We start from the raw sequence: 24,227 nt of genomic DNA on the forward strand, positions 1-24,227 counted from the left end.
TCAAAAGTATTAGCAAAAACCTGCAAGGAACGATGGCTTTGCACGAGGGAGATAATTTCCTGAATTCAATAAAAATTAAGAACTTTTGTATTAGCAAATTTCACTAACACTATAACCGTATTTCATGCTAGTACTGGCTACTGGGCATGTGCTACCCTCAAGGACTAACAGTTTGTAAAGCCCAAGTAATATGTCTGATAAGATTGATACTGATGGCTGTTTAATAATAACACGCATACTTTTGTATTTATAGGTATGGAAGGATGCAGCGGTCCAGATATTTTTCTCATTGTCTGCTTCGTGGGGAGGACTTATTGCTCTGTCAAGTTATAATCGTTTCCATAATGACTGTTTAGCGTAAGTACACTGTCAAGCTAAACCTATTTTCCCCTAAACAACATCTTTGTACGTTTCGTAAATACAGTTTATGGACAGGTTACGGGTATTCTTATTGTCGTCAATTATTTCTTGTCTAACATAACAATTTAAAAAGCAAATATCCCGAGACATGTCTTCATGTGTACATGTATCTTGTTAACTAGCACACAAAAAAGCCGGTACAGTGTGTCTGTATTTCAAATCATATAGGTTTCATTATCATCTAATATTCATATGTTCGCATCCTGAATATGCATTTAACCTTTAGTCTAATAGAGTACAACATTACCATAAAAGGAAACTCATAAACAAAATGTTAAATACTTTGAATAACTAATATCCTTCATAAGTAGATATAGGCAGATGTGGTATGAGTGCCAATGAAACAATTATATCCGTCTTCATTAGTACATTTTTGTAAGATGTCAAATGATTCTTATCTTGACATGTTGTGGCCACACTGTAATAGCAATCTTGATCGTTATGCAAATTATCACGAATCAATACACTGGTAAATTGTTTCAATATTGTTGTTTGTGAGGAGGTATGAATTCCTTTTAAAACTGTATGAGTCCTGTGCTGAAGCAGGAGTTAGTAGAAATAAGTGATGGTATGGATTTATTCTATGTTTTTAAATTAATGCCCTCTTGGAAAACATGGAAAACTGTCCAGCTTTCCCGAGCAAGTATGACGGTCCTTAACCAACCCTCTTTGTGGTCTATGATAGTGATGGTAAGAAAAGGTTTTGGATATCAGTTTGGGCGTGTCCAGCTGCCAGTCTCAAATGCCGACATACGGGTAGGTCGGGCTTGCAGGTGTAGTCACTTCGATGACCATTCATGCGTTTGTTGAATGGCTGTTCTGTTTTGCCAACATACTGCCTGCAAAATTAAAAATAAAGAAGCTATACTACATTCTGGGTTTTGCAAGTTACATTGCAATATATAGTGTATACGAAACCAGTGATGTGGCAAAAAGTAAAATCACAAAAATACTGAACTCCGAGGAAAATTCAAAACGGAAAGTCCCTTATCAAATGGCAAATTCAAATGATAAAACACATCAAACGCATTGACACCAATTGTCACATTCCTGACTTGGTAGAGGCATTTTCAAATGTAGAAAATGGTGGATTGAACCTGGTTTAATAGCACTAAACCTCTGGTAAGTAATTGTTTGAGCTTTCAGTTTTTTTTGGCAAGTTAGACATCGTCTGTTACTACGCGACATGCACTTTGTATATGCATATGCCTCATGTTACGAGGTGACTGCTTAAAAACAAATTCATATGAATTTCTCATCTTACCTCAGTGATAAAGGTTAAAGTTACAACTCATCGTGTAAGTAGAAGGTAAAAAATGTCTGGTGTATGGAATGGTTGTTAGGTGTACATGTCATTCCGGCTGGTTTCATATGTCCTTCACCTATTCTGCATGGTTCATTAGTCAATGTTAAGTTTCAGTAATAATGTCATTTTCCTTAGATACCAAAATTAATGGGTTAACTACATTTGGTGTATGGAATGATGGGAAGGTTTACATATCTGTCTTTTTTCACCTTATTGTCATTGTTTCATTGGTCAATGTTAAGTTGTTTCCTGGTTAAGTCTGTTCCTGTGGTACTATAAGCAATACGGTCCACAAAATTTGATGTATGGAATGATTCTAAGGTGTGTATGTCTGTCAATTCACCTTTACCTCATTATCGTGATTCATTAATCAATATTAAGTTTTCTTGGCTTGTTCTGTGTCGTGTAATCTATAAGCCATATGTCAACTGTATTTGGTTTATGTTATGATAGTAGGTTGAACATGTCTCTCTTGGTTTAACTGGTCGTAACCTCATTTTCATGAACCATTTATAATGTCAAGTTTATTTGAAACTTGTAGTAAAGCTTTATTGGAAGCAATATCAAAATAAAACTAATCATGGTTTGTAAGCAGGTGAGACATTTCAGCGGATGCACTCTTATTTATCAAATCACTCTCCAAATCTTTCAGTCTGATTGCACATGAAAACTAGTATAAGAACAACATAGTCGTATACATTTGATTAAAAAATGCAAAATAGAATAATTAACGAAAGTACAGTGTTTGTTATATATATAAACGTTATAGATATATGTCAAACTAGCATTAGGTAAAGTGTGTCACTTATCCCAAATTCTTCTATTATTTCAACACAATTCTTTAAACCTTTGTTTACAATTAATTTGAGGTCTGGTTCGATGATATATTGATTTTTTTTAAAATATATGAACAGTTGTAATGGTTATTATGAAATATTTTTCTGACATGTTAATACTAAGAAATCATTGTTAGCATAGAAATTTTAAATAAAGTGTCATTTTTGCCTGTATACCCATACACGTTTTTCGTACAACAATTTATATTTGTCTTAAACAATATTTATAAATATATTTCGTAATTTTGCAATAATACATTTCTCTATTTAATTGGAAACATCATTCAACTTGAAAAAGAAATATCTTCAGCAGTCCTTTTTATTTAAAAATATTTTTTTTTATAAAATTATAGGGAAATCCGGTAAGGGAAACACTTTTGACTCCAGACTGGTAGTACGCTAACGTAGAAATTACATTTAGTAATAATTTAGTTTTGATATCAAAAAATACAAAATTATTGTGTTGTTATTTTATAAAATATAACAGAAGAAAATAATGCTGGACAATCAGAATCATTTATATAAACCCTTAAATTGTTAGAACAAAGTGAGAAATAGGGAATAAACCGATAGGACAGTGGCATAAATGAATAAAAAAAAACGTGCTGTAACACTATCTGCTAAAATAACAGAAGTTAACCCACTTCAAGATCAAATTGAAAAAATAACATTCTACTACAATATTTAGTATTTGCTTGCATATTGTTGAAGGACATATAGCTATTATATCTACATCATTTAGTCCGACAGGTAGTTTTCTCTTTGGCAATCTTATCGATCGATGTATTTAAGACTAGCAAGTAGATTTAATAGTCTCTTTACTGTTCTTTTAGTTGTTTAGAATAATATGATAATGTCAAATCATTTTCCTGACAGAGATTTAATTTTATTAATCACTTCGTATTTTCAGGGATGCAATAACAGTTGCCTTTGGTAATTGTCTGACGAGTTTTTTTGCTGGATTTGTAATCTTTTCTTATCTTGGAAACTTAGCTACCACTTTAGATGTTCCAGTAGGTGAGGTAGCAGACAGTGGACCGTCACTAGCTTTTGTTGTATATCCTTATGCTGTAACAAAAATTCCACCATCTCCATTCTGGGCCATCATTTTTTTCTTAATGCTGATTACACTGGGAGTTGACAGTGAGGTATGTATATGTATGCCTATTTTTATCAGAACTGTTTACAAAAATATGATAACGAAAATGAACGGATAAGGTACGATGCATCCACTGTTTTTTGCCTTTAAAATTAAAAAAATCAGTAACTATTATAAATCAATCCAATAACATACTTTAGTTGTTGAATAGACACCACTAGTCTGTCAGACAGCAGTGTTGACTTAAATATTTATTTTGTATTTTACCTGCATCCTATGACGAAAAAACTAATAAAACGTAACTATAGCCGTATCTTCAATTCTTGTCATTATTATTTGATATTAGAAATGTTCACCCCTACCAAACCGATTATTTAATTGCTACAAGATGTTTATGTTTGTTTAAATATCTTTTTGAATAAGGCTGTAACTTATATTTAATTGTGCCAAAGAACTATGTTTAAAATGTTAAGTCTAAGTCAAAAATGTCACTTTCTACATGTGTACGGCATCAAAGTGTAATAACAATTGACATTTCTGCACGTGGTCATTTTATCATAGTACATTAATATAATTAACATAAATGGGAAAGGGTTGCCGAATTTACTTCTTTTTCAATTTCAAAGGAAAGATATAACCTCTTCGCTAGGACAATCAAAGATTCAGAACAAAGTGATTTCAAATTCAATTGGAGATGCATTGTTATTGGAAGGTTTTAATATATTTATATATCACGGCTTGGATAATAGCTAATGACCGAACTTAAATATATAATGTTGTGTGTTTAGCAGTCAAATTTCAATACATCTTGATTGCAAGACAAAAATTCCCTAAAGCTCAGATTAAACTAGTGGAGCCGCAAGCATTTCACATTTCGTAATAGTCCCATTAAGTAAAACCACAACTAATCCATTATAACAATTTTTGCGTTTTTTTTGTACAAATTATTGTAACATATATGTAAGATTCTGACAATATAACGTTGTATTTCTGTACATGTATCCATTTTTCGAATGTCTAAAGAGTGCTCATCGAATGTCTAAAGATTGCTCAAAACATTCATTATGATAGATTGTGGTAAGTTTGGAATACTTATCGAAAATAAATACAAAAAGGTATCCTTATCTGAAAGATAAAATGCATCGAAAGCAAAATGATGCTTTGTATTTGAAATAAAAACTAATTCATGTTGGAAAAGGATGCTCGCAAATACAACATATTACAAAAGCATGTAAAGTTTGCTATACTGAATGAAAACCTGTGCCTTCAACATAAATGTTGAATGCTGACCTTTAGTTTTCTAAAAATATGTTTATCATAACTCGAATCTGACATTTAACTATTATCATAAAACAACTTTCGGATTTTGATCTTCTAAAAAACTTAGGGAAAATGAGCCCCATCATTGTATGGAATAATATAATTATATCACTTCCAAAAAATAATTGTGTAAATTCCCAAACGCACTTGTAATTGTTGTTCGCTTTATTAATTGACATCAATAGATGTTTTTTCTGTATTATTTTAGTTTGTGTTGGTAGAGACCGTGACAACTTCAGCCTTGGATAGATTTCCAACTTTGAGAAAGTACAAATTTGTGACCGTTGTTACAATTTGTTTTACGTTCTTCCTGCTTGGTTTGACATTGACAACTAATGTAAGTTCTAACTTTTATTGCCATTTTCGTCAATAAAACACACACTAGATACAAACCATTTAGGAGTGATTTTATCTTTGCTGTTTATTGCAGATATGTACGTTATTTGTTTTTAACAATCTCCTTCAACAATCTCATCTTTTTGTCGATTTTTTAGTCAAATATGTTGTTAGTTTTAATTTGTCTATGGTTGTTTGTTGATTTCTTTGTGTAATAAAAATATGGCTCTTTCACCTGAATGTTTTTCATTCACAATAGGCATCGCAATTTGCAAAAGTCAAATATGATGCAAGGCAATACACTTATATACACATTCCACATCTTTATATACCTGTGAGATATTTTGTAGAAAATAGGACCTATATTTATATCAAAAAGTTCCCTCGAATGGCTGTTACTTTTTTTTATTATTATTATTATTTTTTTTTTATATATATTTCGAATATTTTGATATCAACTAAACGAATAAGGACTATGGATCACTGTAGCACCTATCATGTTTACATTTATTTTGATTAATTATAAATAAATTGATAAAGCTTTAAATGTATTATGTTTGCCTCTCATGTATGTTGATCGTTATAGGGAGGTAACTACATGCTGACAGTAATGGACGATTATTCTGGAGGCTGGAACGTGTTAGTTATTGCATTGTTGGAATGCATTTCGGTTGGTTACGTTTATGGTATGTTTTATTGCTAAAAAATTAAGCTCGCGTCAACAAATTTAGTTTAAAGTATAGAACCACTAGTTCAGACCTGGTCAGAAAGAACATACAAGAAAGAAGTACATAATTTATTTTAAACAACATAATTCATCCGCATAGCTGTATCTTTGTCAATAGGTGAAATATTTGGGTAGTTTTTGTATCAAATGAAGGCTTGGGGACTTGAGATCCCTATAGGACCATTTCTTTGAATAGAAAAGAGGTATATGAAATTTTGGAGGGCACATATTCCCTGTTGTTCTGATCAGAAGTACATGTCTTTGTGTTATCAAACTTCCGGGAACCAGTATGCTTTAATATGCAATTATTTTTTCTAATTTTTCTAATTTTTGAAGAAATCTCTTTATTTAGATAAAGAGGTTATAGAATGTGTTAATAAATGTAAATATTTAGGGATAGTCTTTACTTCTACGTCTTTTTCAACCGGGGAAAGAAGAGCTATTCTAAAAATCCTTTAAGGTAAAATTTAAATTACAAAAATCCATGTCAGAATCCAAGTTTTGATACTGCAATTCATTTATATGATCACACAATAAAACCAATTTAATTATATTGTAGTGAAATTTGGTCTTCATTTAAAATTATCTCTGCTGCTTGCAAGAAAAAAAGTGATTATCTATTTGAATTAATCTACACAAATGATTATTTGGAAAAATCACATTTCAAATATTTAAAGTATATTCTTATTCTAAATAAGAAAGCCTCAAATTTAGCAGTGTTATCAGAGGTTGCAAGATTTCCTCTTTATTTTTCTGTCATTATATCTATGGTAAAACATGTACACAGGCTAAACAAATTGGACGAAGGGTTACTTAATGATGCTTATGTTTGTAATAAAATTTTAGATGCAGGAAACATTAATTGTTGGTATTCATCTATGAGATATGTACTTCAATCACTTGATATACAAAATTTAGATACAAAGCTCAATAAATTAATTAAATTTGTGAAATGTAAACTTTGTAACAGTTTTAAAACATTTTGGTTGGTCAAAAGATCTGAAACCTTATCACAAGGCAATAGTAAATTAGAAAATTATTTCAACCTCAAGACTGACTTTGTAAAGGAGGCTTATTTATCAATTAAAGATTTTAGTATAAAAAGAGCTATATGTAAAATGAGAATAAGTGCTCATGATCTTAGAATTGAGAAAGATAGATATAGAAAAAAATACATAGAGAGAACTCAATGTCTATGTCAACACTGCTTATCACATGGATCAAATTCTATTGAAGATGAGACCCACTTTACAGTAAATTGTCCATTATATAATGAACAGAGAAAGTTATTATTTGATAAAGTTATCACTTTTTGTACTAATTTTAAAGAACTACCCAATGATAAGAAATATTTCTGGCTGTTCACAAATGAGCATTTACCAACTCTCATGTGCCTAAGAAATTACATTGTTAAAGGATTAGAAATAAGATCCAGATGTAAACAAAATATATGAAATAATATAACATTTTATTGTTATAAGATTTAATATAATAGTTATATACGACACATGTTATGTTAGGCTCTGATCCTGTCCATAACGTTATAGTATGGTATTAACTTTCTGTTTTGCTTTTTCCAATCATATTGTGTTATAAAATGATGCCCTTTATGGGTTCTTGATTAGATTAATAAAATTCTTATCTTATCTTAAATGCTTATCTTATGCAATTAAAGGTATGTTGAATTTTTCAGCAGAAATCAGGATAAGTTATTGTTTTGACGTGAAATAAATGTCACTTTATTTGAAATTAAGATAAATTAGCCATGAATGTTTGAAATTGCAGAATTTAAGCAATGGGACTATAAATTAGTATGTGTATAACTTAGGGAAGACTATATACAGGTTACATTTACATGTTTAATAACTTGTTAATAGTTTCGAATACTAATTCTTCAAGTTAAGATATCAGTATAATAATGATTTGTAGTATGATTGAGACAACCATCCATAAAGAAAAAATATGGGAGCAAGGTACCGAATAACTTAATCTTAAGAACTCAAAAAGCGCTCACTATGCTAGAATTCATGTACACAATTGCCTAATAAAATACTCTGTGAATTACGACCACAGTTTTAGGTTTTGCCGCAGAATAAATGTGGTCAAAGGACTGAAAAATTCTTAATTGGACTTATTATGGTCCAAAAACCAAAATCTAAATACACGGTAAGATTGTGCATATCCAAATTCACCTATAATCTAATTTATGTATGCATAAATGGGCACTATTATCTAAGTCTTTAGAATTAATTAATTAAGATTAACTAACAAACTTACCACAAAGTTTTTAGAAAAAGTATCAAATAATTTTTTTTCAAAATATCCTTAATACAATGTCTTTAAAAAAACCCAATAAAACTCACCTTTAACTATTTTTAACAATTTCAAAATTATATAATGAACACTAGATTCAAACTATATATAGAGATAATTTCTAACTTGATGCTGCATATATATCTATTTTAAACTATAAATGTACTTGCCATATCTATAAATTGGGAAATACTGCTTTGAATTTGGATTATGATTAAATATTTCGCATAGTTTATGTCTCGGACACAAAAATGGATGATGTCTAAGAAATAAAAAAATTGAAATTGGGCAAATTCCAAATCTTAATACATGGTTAGATTCAGCATATCAATCCACCCAAAGATATTTTTTTTAAAGAAATAAAACAAAAAGTAATAGTTTGACAAATATCTTCTTAACTGTTAGGGTAATAACCCCTAACATCAATCACAACCTTCCCTTTATGGTATGGAAACGTGTGCTTCAATTTCATAGAGATCCATATAAGTATACACAAGTTACTGTCTGAAACCAAAATTTTTTCATGAACCAATCCCAGGAAAACTTCAGTATACCATTGTCGAAAGGATATTTTGATTTCTTGTCCGTATTTGGTTTACTTTTCAAGTGTTGCTTATCTGACTTGGATCGTTCATGCTTTATTGGTCAACGTTTATATTTGTGAGTGTATCTGTTTCGTACATACTATGAGCAAAAAATATATTTAAGGTGAACAAATCTATAAGTTCTATGATCTCATTTTCGTGAATCATTGATAATAATAAGTTTATGTAATATCTGTTATAAAACAGAACTTAAATACTTTCAACACAAAACACCGTTAAAGTATCTGATATCATTCAGTTTGTCTCAAGCTTTTTTTAAAAATTCGTCTTCAAGCCAAAAGGTGTTAAATTGCATTTTAGGATTCCAGTGATGGTGATAGAAATTTGATTGGGTTGTAAATTAATCATTCAATCACGGGTTAAGGGAGACGTGTTGATCTACCAAACACATGTTATAAATGTTTTACAAGGCAAATTGTTATGTGTTTGTACATTTTTCAATTAGGCAATGGTATTAGCTCTGAACATTTATTATTCTTTAAAATAAAACTGTTGGGTATGAGGATTAGAATAGTTTAAACAAATTCCTTTAGTTAGCCGATGACAAACATGTTAAAAGTACTAGTAAATGATTTGGTATTATTAGTTATCATGTGTAAATGCTTTCTATTTTTCCTAGTGCAGTTTTTCTTCTTGATTTTTAATCCTTTTAAATTTGCATTAAAGGGGATGTAACTCTGAAATGGTGCAATTTCTGAAGGAATCTACATGCATTTTTGCTATTTTGTATATTAGTCGGGAAAAAACCGTACGGTTACCCTATCTTTTCTTTTGATATCATCGAAGCATTTCTAAAAGCTATCTTCTCGTCATTTATTTTATTATTTCATTATTTAGTTTAGCGTCTAATCACATACTGATGTTGTCAAAACCAGGAGCTTGAGAAAATGCTCGATGACCTATCATTTTTATTATATTTTTGAAACTATCACAACATAAACTACGTGTTGGCACAGTATGAACAAATATAAATTTTATTTTTATTGTTTGAATATAAAAATTGTGTTGTCAGGAATAGGGAAATGTTTTTAACATTTCAAAATGACATTATGAACTTCGACATATAGTGTAAATGATGGAAGGTTGTTTTCTATTATAATGATCATTTTGCTGGTTTTTAGGAGTAAGACGATTTTTGGATGATATTGAGACAATGATCGGAAAAAGCTTTTGTGGACCAGTCAGTTTCCCGTGGTTTGTTGCTAAATGGTGGTGGGCAATTTGCTGGTGCTTGCTCACTCCTTTGGCTGTCACTGTGAGTAGATATTATGTTGATAAAATTACGATATTAATCGGAAAATCTTAAAACAGTTTAAATAGTACAATAATATACAATGGTATAAAAATAATACCATTATAAAATAAAAATAAAAAGATGTGGTATAAATTCCAATGAGACAACTATCAATTAAAATTTAAATGAAGTGGATGTAAAGTATTATAGGCAAACGTACGGCTTCCAACAATGAAAACCCCATAACCTGTGGTCAGCTATAAAAGGCCCCGACATGACAAATATTAAACAATTCAATTGACAACACCATCGGCCTCATTTATAACAGTTTACGAAAAACATATATGACAGACATGAACCGACGACAACCATGAACTGATTTTTCTTTGTTTATAGTAATACATTTTTTGATTCGAGCGTCACTGATGGGTCTTTTGTAGACGAAACGCGCGTCTTGCGTAAATATAAAATTGTGGTCCTGGTATCTATGATTAGTTTATTATCTAATACATTTATAAACAATAGATCTGTAAACTGGCAAATTTGATCAACCGGCCGATTGTGTATTGTTATATTACAATCCAAGATGGCGATAAACAGTGAATCAACCTAAATAATTCTTATCGATGGAATAGCGTCTTCATTATTTATTAGATCATATGATGACTTCCACCCGCCATAAATCTCATTGTACTAGTATTCAATTTGATATTTTCAATTCTTCTAGCGTTACTTTTCTTGGATAGGTCATTTCCTTCTTCCGTTTTTGTTTTTGGCTTGGCATTATTCAGTGGTGAAAAAAAAATATGCAAATTAACCTTGCAATATTTTCTGTATTATTTATTTTCAGTTTGTATTGATATTTTCCTGGGCAACATATGAAGGGTATTCAGATAAACGTGATAAATATCCAGAATGGGCAGATGCGTTAGGATGGATGATGACGATGTTTGTTCTAGTTACAATCTTTGTTGCATCATTATGTGTCTTCATTAGAACACCAGGAAGTTTTGGAGAGGTATGTCAAAGCAAGTTTTAGTTGAAGGAACACGTGACATATCATTTAGTTAGGTGCATAAAATTGCAAAATTTTGAGGGCGTCAACAACATTATTCATATGAATATGAAGTGATTGATTAATTGTTGGTGTTTTATGCGACTTTTAAGCGTCACATTTAGGATTTATCACAATTATCGAGAGAGAAGAAAAACAAATATGGTAAGAGTAAGACACTGATTGGTTTACACTATGTGATCCAGTGGCAAATAACATGCCTATCAGGACGGGAGTATCTTATTGTGACATGAAAATTCATCAATCAAAAGTGAATACATGCTGTATTATTAACTTGCAGTCTTTAAAAGACATTCATATCCACAAAAAAAAATAATAGTAAAGAAAACGACAATAGCTAGGTATAGGTAAAAATGAAGGTATCAAATATTATGTCTATATGAGAGACATGTACAACATAGTCTTGTTTCCAAACATGACATTTTTAGGGTCATACACTAGAACCCAACTTCCATTACTGATTTCTTGTTTTTTAGTTTGTCAGCTGTATATTTTGACAATCTAATGCCTCAGTTAAATTGTTTTATATTTGTGATGGACGAGGTCTTTTTTAAATGTGGATGTTATGAAAAGTATAGATGTGAAAAAAATATGTGTGCCTGTCCAGGTCAATTGTGTACCAGATGTCACCTAAATTAATCATGTAAAAATAAGTAAATTGTAGTATTGATATCAGTTCATATGCCGATTATTTATAATCATTGTACGATAGTTTTAACAAGTATTATTCATTGAAAAATGTATTTTAAAATCATTTGTTTATTTGAAATAAGGTAAATACATTTTTAATATAAGTTCTTTAAGTTTGAATTTGTCATCAGGTATTTAACAAAATTTCTAGAAATATTTTCAGTGATTGTATAAAATTCCGGATAATTTCAAGGGTTATTTCAAAATCACTGAAACTGTACAAATTCACTTTAGAATATGTTCGTCCATGGTTCAATAATTTCTTGAACAGTTTTATTTCAATTAACTCGATCCATATGACTTAACAGCAAAATAAGAATGATGAGCAATACCGGATCCTAAAAATGATCTTGACTGAAACCATAAACGGTTTTGTTGTAGGCGTGACAAGTTCGTTCATATTATCTGTTCCAAAGAACCTGTCTTACATCACAAACGTTCTAATTGGAACTGTCACCACAGAATATTTCCCCCATTAATTTCCTAATCACTAATGCTTTCTTAAGTTTCAACCGGTACTTGTGTTACATAATAAAGTTGCCAAGTTGTGGTTTTATAAAATAGCAAGTTTCACCTTTAGAAGCATATGGATTCCTCCAACACTTTGAAAGAATAAATGACATCGGCAACTTTTTGATTATTAAATATTATCATGTTTGACAACACAATTTACTAAACAAACTTTTCAAGGTTTACGATATATTTAGTTATTCTTTTTTAATTATAGGGACATATTCATAAATACTGTTTTGATGGATTTTTCCAACACATGGTCTATTGTTATTGTCATTGTCAAAATCGCTGTTTTCAATAAAATAACATTTTTCTAAGAAAGACCTGATGAGAGAATGATAATTAATATTGGAATGTTTAATTTTGAGAAACAAAACAATTTACAACCAAAAACTATATTACATTAATGCTGAAAGATTTTGAAGAAATAAAACACATTTCAATCGAAAAACGTATGCCATAAATGCTTACATTATCTTGTAAACAACGATATATATAATTATCTACCTTGAATATCTTAACATGTATACCAATCGTGGAAAGTTTCCTATTTTTCTCTCCGGGAAACCTGGATGTTTAAGAGAATTAAACTATAGCATTGACTTCATAATAGTTTTCTTTTTATTGTTTTTGATGTTATATACTACTTGCTTTTTACTCATTTAAGCGTATGAAGTACTTAACGACCCCTACAAATGAGTGGGGCCCTGCACTTGTTAAACACAGGAGAGAGGCAAAGAAATACGTTGACAAGTGGGACACATCCTTTGAAGTAGACCCGCATGGAAAAGAAGCTTTGGAAAACGAAGTATCACCAAACGATATAAACGTAGAGGTAAGAATAGTGATATCGTTCTTTCCGAACGCTATGTGTGGTAAAAATATAGTGTTTTATGCATTTATAAATGGAAAAAAGCTCCAACAGTTTACTTTTTTCTGATTGTACCTGGCGCACGTTTTTATTTTTGTTTTGAAATTTGACAACGCACGCACAGTTGATATATAATGATTACATACAGTTACTTTTGATTACAAATATTATACAGCAATTATCGATACCGAATAAAATACTGACATCTATGGTTCTTCTAATAGTGTCTCAATGTCTCATGATATTAAGTATGTACTCAGGTCAGGTTAAGGATTTGTTCTAAGATAAAGGTAATATATTTTACCCCATATCATCAACGTTTATTTTCATAGAAGACTCACAAATAAATCATTAGGCAGATTCTAGATTTTTTTATTACGATTTGGGACTCACGTTATGCCAATGCTAAATAAAAGGTAATAGCCCGAGTCTTTTACGGCCATTTTTTAAAAATCAAGTATCTCAAAAAATTGAGTTCCATAACCTTACCATGCTTACGCAAGCTATCTTCCTTACTTCAAGAAAGAAAGAATAGGCATACAATCGAGAAAAGACTTCCTGTCGTTTATTTGTGAGCAATCATGCCTCACGCGATTTCGCAAAGATTTGAAGAAATGATCAGAATGACTCCATAAATATTTTGATATGAGCGTCACTGATGAGTATTGTGTAGACGAAACGCGCGTCTGGCGTACTAAATTATGATCCTGGTACCTTTGATAACTATATCCAACTAGAAATCTGAATTTCCTATTGTTAGTTTCACTTCTGTTAACATTTAAGACACACAACAGAGGCTTCAAAATAAAACTTGTATTTTATTAAATCATAAAAAACGAAAACGCTTCGCAGCAAAAAATGTAACCCAATACACCAAAAACCTGTGATAGCTCTGCTGTGATTGGTACCAACTTTATTCAAATGTTAGGTATATGAATGCAATCGAAAGTTTGAGCATGTATTTTATTTTTGTATGAAAAGTAGGATTATACTAGAAACAGGTAAAATTATTAACAAATTGAGGAGTATTGACGACAAAAAGAACCATAAGAGTCCGCTCTCAAAAACGATAGACTAGAATATTTATACATATAAATATTTACACGGCAGGTGTTTTATAATTTGTGGATAGTAAAATCAAAATTTAGAATAACTATTGAAACTGAAACATACACAGTAACACGTTACATTTTTTTTTAATAACTCGAGACGGATGCCAAATGTGGAGCGGGATCTGCTTACCCTTCTTGTTGCTTGATGTTTAGTTTCCTATATTGTATTTTGCGTACTGTTGGTTGTCTATTTTGACTTTCATTTTTTACCATGGAGTTTCCGACTTAGAAGATTGAAAGTACCTGTGTTATGTTTCGCCTCTCACTGTTATAATGTTATCATCACCAAAAAAACTGGAAACACGCACCCGATGAATTAAGTTGAAACATGAAACATGAAAACTTAATTAAACGCCTATTTCTACATATACAATATGTATGCAATGGCGTTGTACATAAATGACATATAAAATACAAAAATACTATACAAAAATACAATATGTATGTACTATACCAAAAATTGAAAATTTGAAAATATACACTGTTTATTTGTTATTTACAAAGATTCAGAGTTTCTTACATTTGTACCTAGTTCATTCCACAATTTTGGCCCAATAGTACTAAAGCTTCTATCTGAAAAAGTTTTCTTTTTGTTATATGGGACTGCATAACACCCAATAGATGACTCTGACGACCTTAATGAACTTTTCGACACTTGAGGATTTAACAAATTGATCAAATATGACGGTGCATTACCTACATGACAGTTGTACATATATGTTAAGATTTTGAATGTAATTCTGGCTTTGATCGGAAGCAAGTGTAAGACAAACAATGCCTGCTTGGCACTATCATACTTAGAACGGTTTAACACAAGTTTGGCACACATATTCTGTATAAGTTGCAATTTATATAAATCAGTTTGTGAAATTCCAAAAAGTATAACATTGCAATAATCTAAATGTGATATAACCAAAGATAAGACCAAAGTTTCATTTGCTTCTTTCGATAGATAGGATATTATGCACTTTATTTTGTAGTAGTTCATCATTGCTGTTTTACATTTTTTAGTAATATGGTCTTTGAAGTTTAGAGTCTCATCCAGAAAAGCTCCTAAGTACCGTATACATGTTTTTGATTTTATAGCATCTCCACAAATGATTATTTCTTTTGTCTGACACTTAGAGAGTTGGTGTCGACTGCCAAAGAGAATAAATTCTGTTTTCGCATTGTTCATTTTTAGTTTGTTATTGTTGATCCAGGTGTTTATATGAACAGCGCAGTCCTGTAAGTCACGAATTGCATCCATCTCATTTGTTAATGTTGGCACGAAACGTTTATTAGCAGTATGGTCGTCGGCAAATCCGTACACAGTAATAGATGGTGGAATAATGTCGAATAGAGTTCCGGCGTAGACTAAATAAAGCCAGGGACCTAAGCCAATTCCCTGTGGTACGCTACACTCAAGTTGTCGCTCTGATGATGTTGTAGAGCTGACATTTACACGACAGCTTCGAGGTCTCAAATAGGAATCGATCCATTTAAGTGCGGTTCCATTTACATCGTACTGATATTCGAGTACTTTTATCTAAATACTATTATCTACAGTATCGAATGCTGCACTTAAATCAACGGCGATCATAGCGGTGACTTCTTGATGTTCCATCCCATCGAGTATGTCATTAACGAGTTGTAGAAGGGCCGATTCGCACGAATGGAATTGACGATACGCAGATTGGTTTGTAGGAAGGAGATCATGATCTTTCACTTGTTCATTCAGTCTATATAGCGCACATTTTTCAATTAATTTAGACAGGAAAGACAAGTTGCTTACTGGTCTATAATTTGAGTAAATTAGTTCAAGACCAGCCTTTTTCAGCAGAGGCCTGACTACCGCTTGCTTCCATCTTAATGTAAAGGCGCCTTGACTAAGAGACAAATTAACTAACTTTGTGATAACAGGCAACAATTCACTAAGGAACGATTTAAGTACTTTCGTATAGTAGGCAAAATGTCAAGTTCGCATGATTTACATTGCAATTTATTTATAATGGTCTTAACTTCGTCTTCTGAAAGATGTTTAAATGATGTAAATAACGGAACGTCTTTGAACAATGGTTTGTAATCGTCAAAGTCTCTCAGAGAATCACGAATTGTTTTTATTTTGTTCATGAAGAAGTCCGCAAATTTATCGGGAAGTTCGTTTTCGTTTTCAACGGCTGGCATCGGATTTTCCGCCTTACTGCCTGTTAAGTCTTTTACGAATTTATATAGCTTTTTAGAATCACCTTTAAAAGAAAGTACTTTTTGACTAAGAATGGAATGTTTCTCATTTCTAAGTTCATGGTGGTATTTGTTCATGGATGATTTATAAATTTCGTAATCACACGGTTTTCGGTGTTTACGCCAGAGTCTTTCCGATTTCCGCATGAGTCGTTTCAAAGACATGATCGTTTCGTTAAACCATTAAGTTGCTTTGTGATAGAGTTCATTTGTAAAATTAAAAACGGTTTCGCTTAAAGGGTGAATCTCTCACAAAATAAAACAACTTGTTATAAGCTATCTTTGAATTTAAACTGTCAAGTACTGAACGAATAAAAATAAACATAAATGAGTCATGTATATAGTTATTTTATGTCTATCGTCTATTTCAGATGTATGACAAGCCTGGAAAAGAAAATCTTGCCTATGTTAGTGATAGGCTGTGAAAACTTAGTTAACCAGGAAAGTGTCTAATACTGATGGATATATTTTTTAATTTTCATATTCTGATACTGCAGGAGGACTATATATATATATATATGAATTAAATGGGTTTTAGAAAAAAAAATATTTTCAGTAATTAGCGCAACAAGAAATTGTATGAACTCACTTCTATGTCCGCCACAGTCAAGTCTCAGATCGATCCCGTTCTCAAATCTAAGTCCATGTAAATATTTTACCAAACGTATGTTGAAGAGACTGGACTTTGCAATTTTTACACATGGCAGTAGTTTTTTTTTTTTGTATTCGTCTTTTTTACTTATGGCAGTTGGCATTTTTTATTTGTAACTAAAAGATTTCATTTTCAAAACAAAATTCTGTCTTATGGTCATTATATAATATACTAGTAATTCATTTTAATGTAAGGGATTTTTGTATCTACTACTGCACTCATGAACTTTGCCTAATGAATAAAAATATGACATTGGGGATGTGTATGCTTACTATTTATTTTTGTTCAGTTGATCTTGACTTAACATTTATTGGAATACATAACCTTTTCTTCTATAGAAGTGGCGACCGTACTTGTCATACATATATTTGAATTTAACGTTTACGCCAGAAATATTATTATTAACCCTTAGTCTTACATATTTAACTGTTATAATGTATGCATAGAATTAAATGAAAAAAATATCAAGTAGTTATGTTATAATACTACAGTATCATTGTAAATATGTTGTTACTTTGATTTCCATACTTTTTTGTTTCACGTGTCTTGCGACGAAAGTCACAAATTGAGACACATAAGGATGTTCATCCGTTGGATGCAGAGGCGACGACGAAGCATTTCATTAAGGCTTCATATTATACCAAGAATGTGACTGGATAATCCTCTATTTCTGGTATTTAGGTTCAGTAACCATTGAAAAAACTATTGTTTTTATAAACTGATTGTTTATTTATGATAATGAGCAAAATACCAACTATATTTCAATATATGGTAAACAAATCAGTTTAGCAGGTAAAAGACCACCAATTAAAAACCATTATATGAGCAAACAAAAATATTTCTATCTAAGTAAACGATGACATCAAAAGCACTATTTTTAGTCATGGAAGGCTCTTTTTGTGAAAAGGAAAGGAGATGGTAGTTATTACTATATTTATTTCACTTGACTGGGCGGGTTTTAAAATGTTCGCTTATTTAAGACCAGTCCATCTATAGACAGGAGTTTTGGGATAAACTCATCAATGATGTGTCCAGTTATTCTTCCCGTATCATACACTCTGTTTGTAAATGCGTTTGGTGATACTGATTGGTGATTAGAATTCAATAATAATTATGACGGAAATCATCCTTATCACAAACATCTTCAAGTGGACTGTCCTTATGCAAATTAAAACATAAGCTCCGCCCGATCAGTTGAAGTAACATTGGTAATACGACATAAGGAACATATCCGCTATCATCTGTGAAACAGATATTTCATAACTTTCAAACCTCTCGTGATTGCGTCCGTAAAATTTACGAAGGAATGTTTTCAACTTTACCATTTGGAACTCTTGGTTGTATAGCTTACTTATGAGCAGCAACCCTCTATCAAGGAAAGCATGATAGGAAATACATGCCCGGGAGTATCGTATCAATTGGGACATATATACTCCGTATGCAGGCGCTGCTGGAATGCTGCTACATATAAATGGAAATTGAGAAGCTGAAATCATCTTTTTTGTCGTAAAGGTTTGTTTTCAACCGACCCTCATTGTCAGTTTCTAGATGTAAGTCAAGATATGAGACAAACTTAACTTTATCTGTTATAGTTAATTATTTAGTGAGAGAACATCATCTATATATTGGAAAGTAAAGTTAAAGGATACTGCAAACTTTTCTTTCTTCTTAAGAAGTTTCTGTATGAAGTCAGCCTCAAAAGAATAAAGGAACAAGTCGACAAAAAGGTCACAGTTGGTTCCCATTAGAATACCGATATTTTGTTGAAAAACACATCATTCACACATGAGAATTAGGTTTTTTGTCAAGAAATCAAGCATCTTGATTATGTCTGTTTCAGAGAATTTTTTGTTTGAATCGGAGTGATTTTTTACAAAGCAGGATTTTATCTCTCCCGAAGACAAGATATTTGTATCTACGTTGGCCATTTTTTTTTTATCAAAGCAATACCAACTCTTTCAATTTGTCGTTAAGTTTGGAATGGGGAATACTTATGTAAAGTGTAGGAAAGTCAAACGTGTAAATACTTTTGTATCAATACTATGTGTATATCTGAATGGAATATATAGAAATCTCGACGGAAGGCAATTTTTAAATTTTTTTTTTATAAAACCCAAAAAGTCTTATTTATTTGAAATAAGATGAATTTCTGAAAGTCTTTTCAGAAAGAACAAACAATTGTGCGAGAAACACTGATGAATGCGGTCTTATTTTGTCTCTATGTATTTGGTTTGTACAAAGAACATGAAAACAATTATAATTAAAGTATCAGTTGTGTTCTCTTTTTTATGTATATGTTCCAGACCGTATGAGTATTTGGACCGTACGCGTACGGTCTGGACCGTATGCGTACTTTTTCAAAATACTCATACGGTCGGACCGTACGCGTACGGTCTGACTATTATTAAAAAGTTGGTCAAGTTTATTAGATACAAATGCATATAGCAGATCAACATAACTTAACTATCAAATTAATATAAAAACGTTCAATTGTAATTGAAACTAAAACTTTATATTCTAACTTGTTTTTAATTCACGCTAATTAAATATGCTAATCTCTTGTATTAAGCATATCGATCAGTAGTACATTAATTGTATTATGAACGCTGAAATTGAAGATATCGGAAGTAAACATAAAGTGGGAGTTCAATTGTTTTAAAATATTTAGCAACTTTACCAAAAAAAATTAAAAAAAAATGCAAAAGAACATGCATGAACTGCATACATGAAATAATCAAATTGCTAAAAATATTACGTTACTTGAATTGTGTCACCTTGGGCGAGAGTACCAAAATAGGATTCATATATACAATTAAACAAATACCTAATTTTAATTGTTCGTTTGTTCATTTTATCTATCTAATTGTAACAAATTATCAATAACAATTTGTAAAACTAAAAATAAAGATTGTTTCAATTTAACCCATATGATCAAAGAACATGTATTGTCAGATCGTACTGGACCGTACGTGTATACGTATACGGTCCGACCGTACGCGTATGGTCGGACCGTATGAGTATACGTATACGGTCCGGACCGTACGCGTACGGTCCAAATACTCATATGGTCTGGAACATATACATGACAGTTTTCTCCTGGTAACCTTTTTCATTGCTCTTCCATCTAGTTTTCTTTCTGTGCTCTCTCTTCACGTTCAGTATTTATAACAGAATAACCTGTCATATGAAAAATAACACTACTCATTTCTTTTTCACACTTTTGAATTAGTAAAATATAATCTAATGTTTTGGGAAAGTATAGACATGAGTATATTTTTATGACAGGAGATCAGTGTGATTTATTACCATAACCAGACATCCGACTTTAGCGCCCATTTTATTCCCCCAAGTATATTTTTTACGAATCTGTTTTGATCCAAACGCATTCAAATTTTCCTATTAAGGCGTTTAGTTTTTAAGTTTTCCTATCAACCCCCTTAACCGGTTTACTTTTATTAAAACGTTTTAGATGACCAATTATATGCATCATAACACTATTTCTCTAGGACTAATCAAGCTCTTCCTCGATTAAGCCTGCCTTCTTGTATGGAATATTGGTAGCATCATAATGAAAAAGTTATAGTTCACAGTCCGGATTTAAATGTTGACGTCATGTTTTTGCATACTAAAAAACAGAAGTTAGCATTTCGATACAAACTATAATTCACAATAACCATACGCACAATACACATAGGGACGATACATGCACAGATGATGGGCGATGAATGCATTGCAAACGATGCACACACGATGATAATTCATCACTATACGGAGAATGATCGATTGGTGGTCGATCTTTAAGTGATAAGTGGTACACGGGTAATGAATACGACGATTAATGGGCGTTGCACGAACGATGAATGCACATAGGCCTGGTACATGATTTTTGCAATATCGATATCAAGCCAGGGATGTAAAATAGAATCCCAACTATTGTATTGATAGCTATATAGAGTTTGAGAAATATTTTTTTTATTCGTAAAATCCCGCTTAGATAGCATAAAGTATAGTAATAGTTTTCCAAAAATGTGAAGTTATAATTTGTATGCAACAGATATGCGACTTTTCACGACTAGTTTTTAAAGATAATGAAGGGCTTGCACAAGTACATAAATATATCACAAGAATATACCAAAAAATACAATTAAATTGACTTAAACAATTTTGTGGATGTTTTGAGCGTGTTTTAATTAAATCTATTGACCCTTTATTAATCATGGGTTGCATAACTGATAACGCTTAACTCTTATATTGATACATTATACCTGCGACTATTATAATGATTAGTTTAGTCCAAGATCGTTGTCATCAAAGTAAAAAATGTGTTAGGTTGCTGATCTATTGATTCGCGGTGTTTCGCTTAATATGAAGTCACATGTATTGTCGAAATGCGCATCTGGTGCACTGAGTAAAATTGGAACGTAAAAGATATATTTTGTCTGACGTATTAAATTATAATCCTGGTACCTTTGATAACTATTTACACCACTTGGTCGATGCCACTGCTGATGGACGTTTTGTCCCCGAGGGTCTCACCAGCCCAGTAGTCAGCACTTCGGTGTTGACATGAATATCAATTATATGGTCATTTTTATAAATTTCCTGTTACAAAACTTTGAATTTTTCGAAACACTAAGGATTTCTTACCCCGGGTATAGATTACATTAGTCGTATTTGGCACAACTTTTGGGAATTATGGGTCCTCAATGCTCTTCAGGTTTGTATTTGTTTGGTTTTATAACTATTTTGATCTGACGCTCAGTCTTATTTAGACGAAACGCGCGTCTGGCGAATTAAATTATAATCCTGGTACATTTGATAACTATTGTCACATGATTTCGCAGAACTGATCATGACTAGTAGATCTACAATAGAATGAGGGCCAACTCTTGTTTTACCTAATGCCATGTTGTCAATTCGAAATAAAATATCGATTTTTGAAATTTGATGCCCATATCAACATAGCTCAAACAGTTGGATCTAAATTTAAAAAGGTAATGTCCTTCACGATTGGTATATTTGACCATGCTTACGGCCATCAATATTGTACCCATTTACCATTATATTTTTTTAATGTGCACCACAACCTAAAGCAGAGTTATCACAGCTGTCAGTGTATAAATGTAACGTTTCATTTGTTATCCTTGCGGTTTCTGATAGATCAGAATCAATCTTCGTTCAAATTTTCCAGAAAAAATCAGCCAAACTTTAGCATCTTCTCTGAGATCTTTATTTATTCCAATTGAATAAAAAGAGGGTTTTTTTTAGACCCTTTGCCGTCATAAAACATGCGAAGGAAAATCCTAGCCGAAGGAATCGCATTTGAACAGAAAGCCATCAAACCCCCCCACTGTTTTAAGTCCTTGTGTTTTATCTTTTAATAAACAAAATTGGTTCAAGTAAGGACTTGTGCTTTAACCGTTTGTATTTTGGTATTCCAACAACCATTTCAACAGTGTCTATTGTCCGACCCTTATAATTCCAGAGCTGCTTTTTCCGAAGCAATAGGAACTCCTAATTTTTCACCAATATCTGAAAAAGTGTCTACCAACTCTGACATACGGGTGTATCCTCAGGGCCCCAAACAATAAATCATCCAAATAACGAACAAGTGATTTCAACTACAAAACAGTGTAAAAAGACGACGATGTTCCTTTGGCTCCATCATACGGTGTGTATATATCCCAACTCGTTCGTTATGTCCGTGTGTGTAGTGATGAAATAGATTTAAGGTAGCACAATACAAAGATTTTTCATCCCCAATCAGACATTTTTAAACTGATGTAATTCCACTCATCTTTCTTTAAATTTAATAAATGAGGTACCAAAAGAAAGAAGAAGGATTAATCTTTCAAATTGTGATAATTTCATTATGACATAATTATTACATAATGAATTGTTATGTAATTAGTTGCCATACTGTGATGTCCATACTTGAATTAATTTAGCTTCTTTGTTATTCATAGCATCCCAAAATACTTTATAGATTCTTGCACAATACAGTTTGACCTCCAAAACTGTGTCTCAGAATTTTCCTTTTGTATTTCATTCTCTCATAAATCTTCAATGAAGTTTGAACCATCAATTCATAAGAGACCACTAAATTCAATTGGGTATAAAATTTGTTCTATTGATGTTTTTTAGAAATCTGAGACACAGTTTTGGAGGTCAAGCTGTGTTGTACAAGAATCTATAAAATATTTTGGGATGCTATGAAGAACAAATTAAGATGCTAAATTCATTCAAGTGTGGACATCACAATATGGCAACTAATTACATAATAATTAATTATGTTATAATTATATCATAATGAAATTATCACAATTTGAAAGATTAATCTTTCTTCTTTCTTTTGGTACCTCATTTATAAAGTATAAAGAAGGATGAAATGAATTACATCAGTTTAAAGCTGTCTGATTGGGGGTGAAAAAATCTTTGTATTGTGCTACCTTAAACGAGCGTAATCAATGCATCATTGGTAAAATTTCGTTATCATAAATTATTGCAAACTTTTACTAAATTCTTTCATAGATACTGATTTGATTAGAAATTTTGATATAGGCTACCTGTAGAAAACTGATTAAAAAACGGTATTTCACATCATAAATGTTATGGTAATATTGTTATTAAAGCGCGAAAATCCCTTTGTGATCCGTGTAAACTATTCGAACCTTATTAGTATAAAGGTTGTCTTACCAATGTTAACAATTAGATCTTTCAACATAATTTACATTGTCACAAATATCGATTTTGTAATCAGCAAATTAATTAAAACAAAACTGAATGTGTATTCTTTTCAAACGGGATGTATAAATACACATCCACGTTCATGTTTCTATCTAGAGGTTAACTCCTAACTACATGTTGATACTTTATTTTTGGCATTACACAAGTC

General features: G+C 31.5%; 2 protein-coding genes across 2 annotated transcripts in view; one reads left to right on the plus strand and one right to left on the minus strand.

Moving 5' to 3' along the window:
- The window catches only part of LOC143072376 (sodium- and chloride-dependent neutral and basic amino acid transporter B(0+)-like), a 35,217-nt gene extending 17,649 nt beyond the window's left edge, over window positions 1–17,568 (plus strand). Inside the window, exons 9-16 of the mRNA XM_076247274.1 lie at window positions 254–357; window positions 3,473–3,710; window positions 5,190–5,318; window positions 5,904–6,003; window positions 10,084–10,217; window positions 11,047–11,214; window positions 13,142–13,309; window positions 17,052–17,568. Of these exons, the coding sequence (XP_076103389.1) occupies window positions 254–357; window positions 3,473–3,710; window positions 5,190–5,318; window positions 5,904–6,003; window positions 10,084–10,217; window positions 11,047–11,214; window positions 13,142–13,309; window positions 17,052–17,105 (1,095 nt within the window). The 3' untranslated portion in view covers window positions 17,106–17,568. The remainder of the gene's footprint in view (window positions 1–253; window positions 358–3,472; window positions 3,711–5,189; window positions 5,319–5,903; window positions 6,004–10,083; window positions 10,218–11,046; window positions 11,215–13,141; window positions 13,310–17,051) is intronic.
- LOC143072380 (uncharacterized) overlaps window positions 1–24,227 on the minus strand; it is a 230,978-nt gene that overhangs the window by 166,206 nt on the left and 40,545 nt on the right. The window lies entirely within an intron of this gene.

Source organism: Mytilus galloprovincialis, chromosome 4 (genome assembly GCF_965363235.1).
Source record: "Mytilus galloprovincialis chromosome 4, xbMytGall1.hap1.1, whole genome shotgun sequence".
Taxonomy (NCBI): Eukaryota; Metazoa; Mollusca; class Bivalvia; order Mytilida; family Mytilidae; genus Mytilus; species Mytilus galloprovincialis.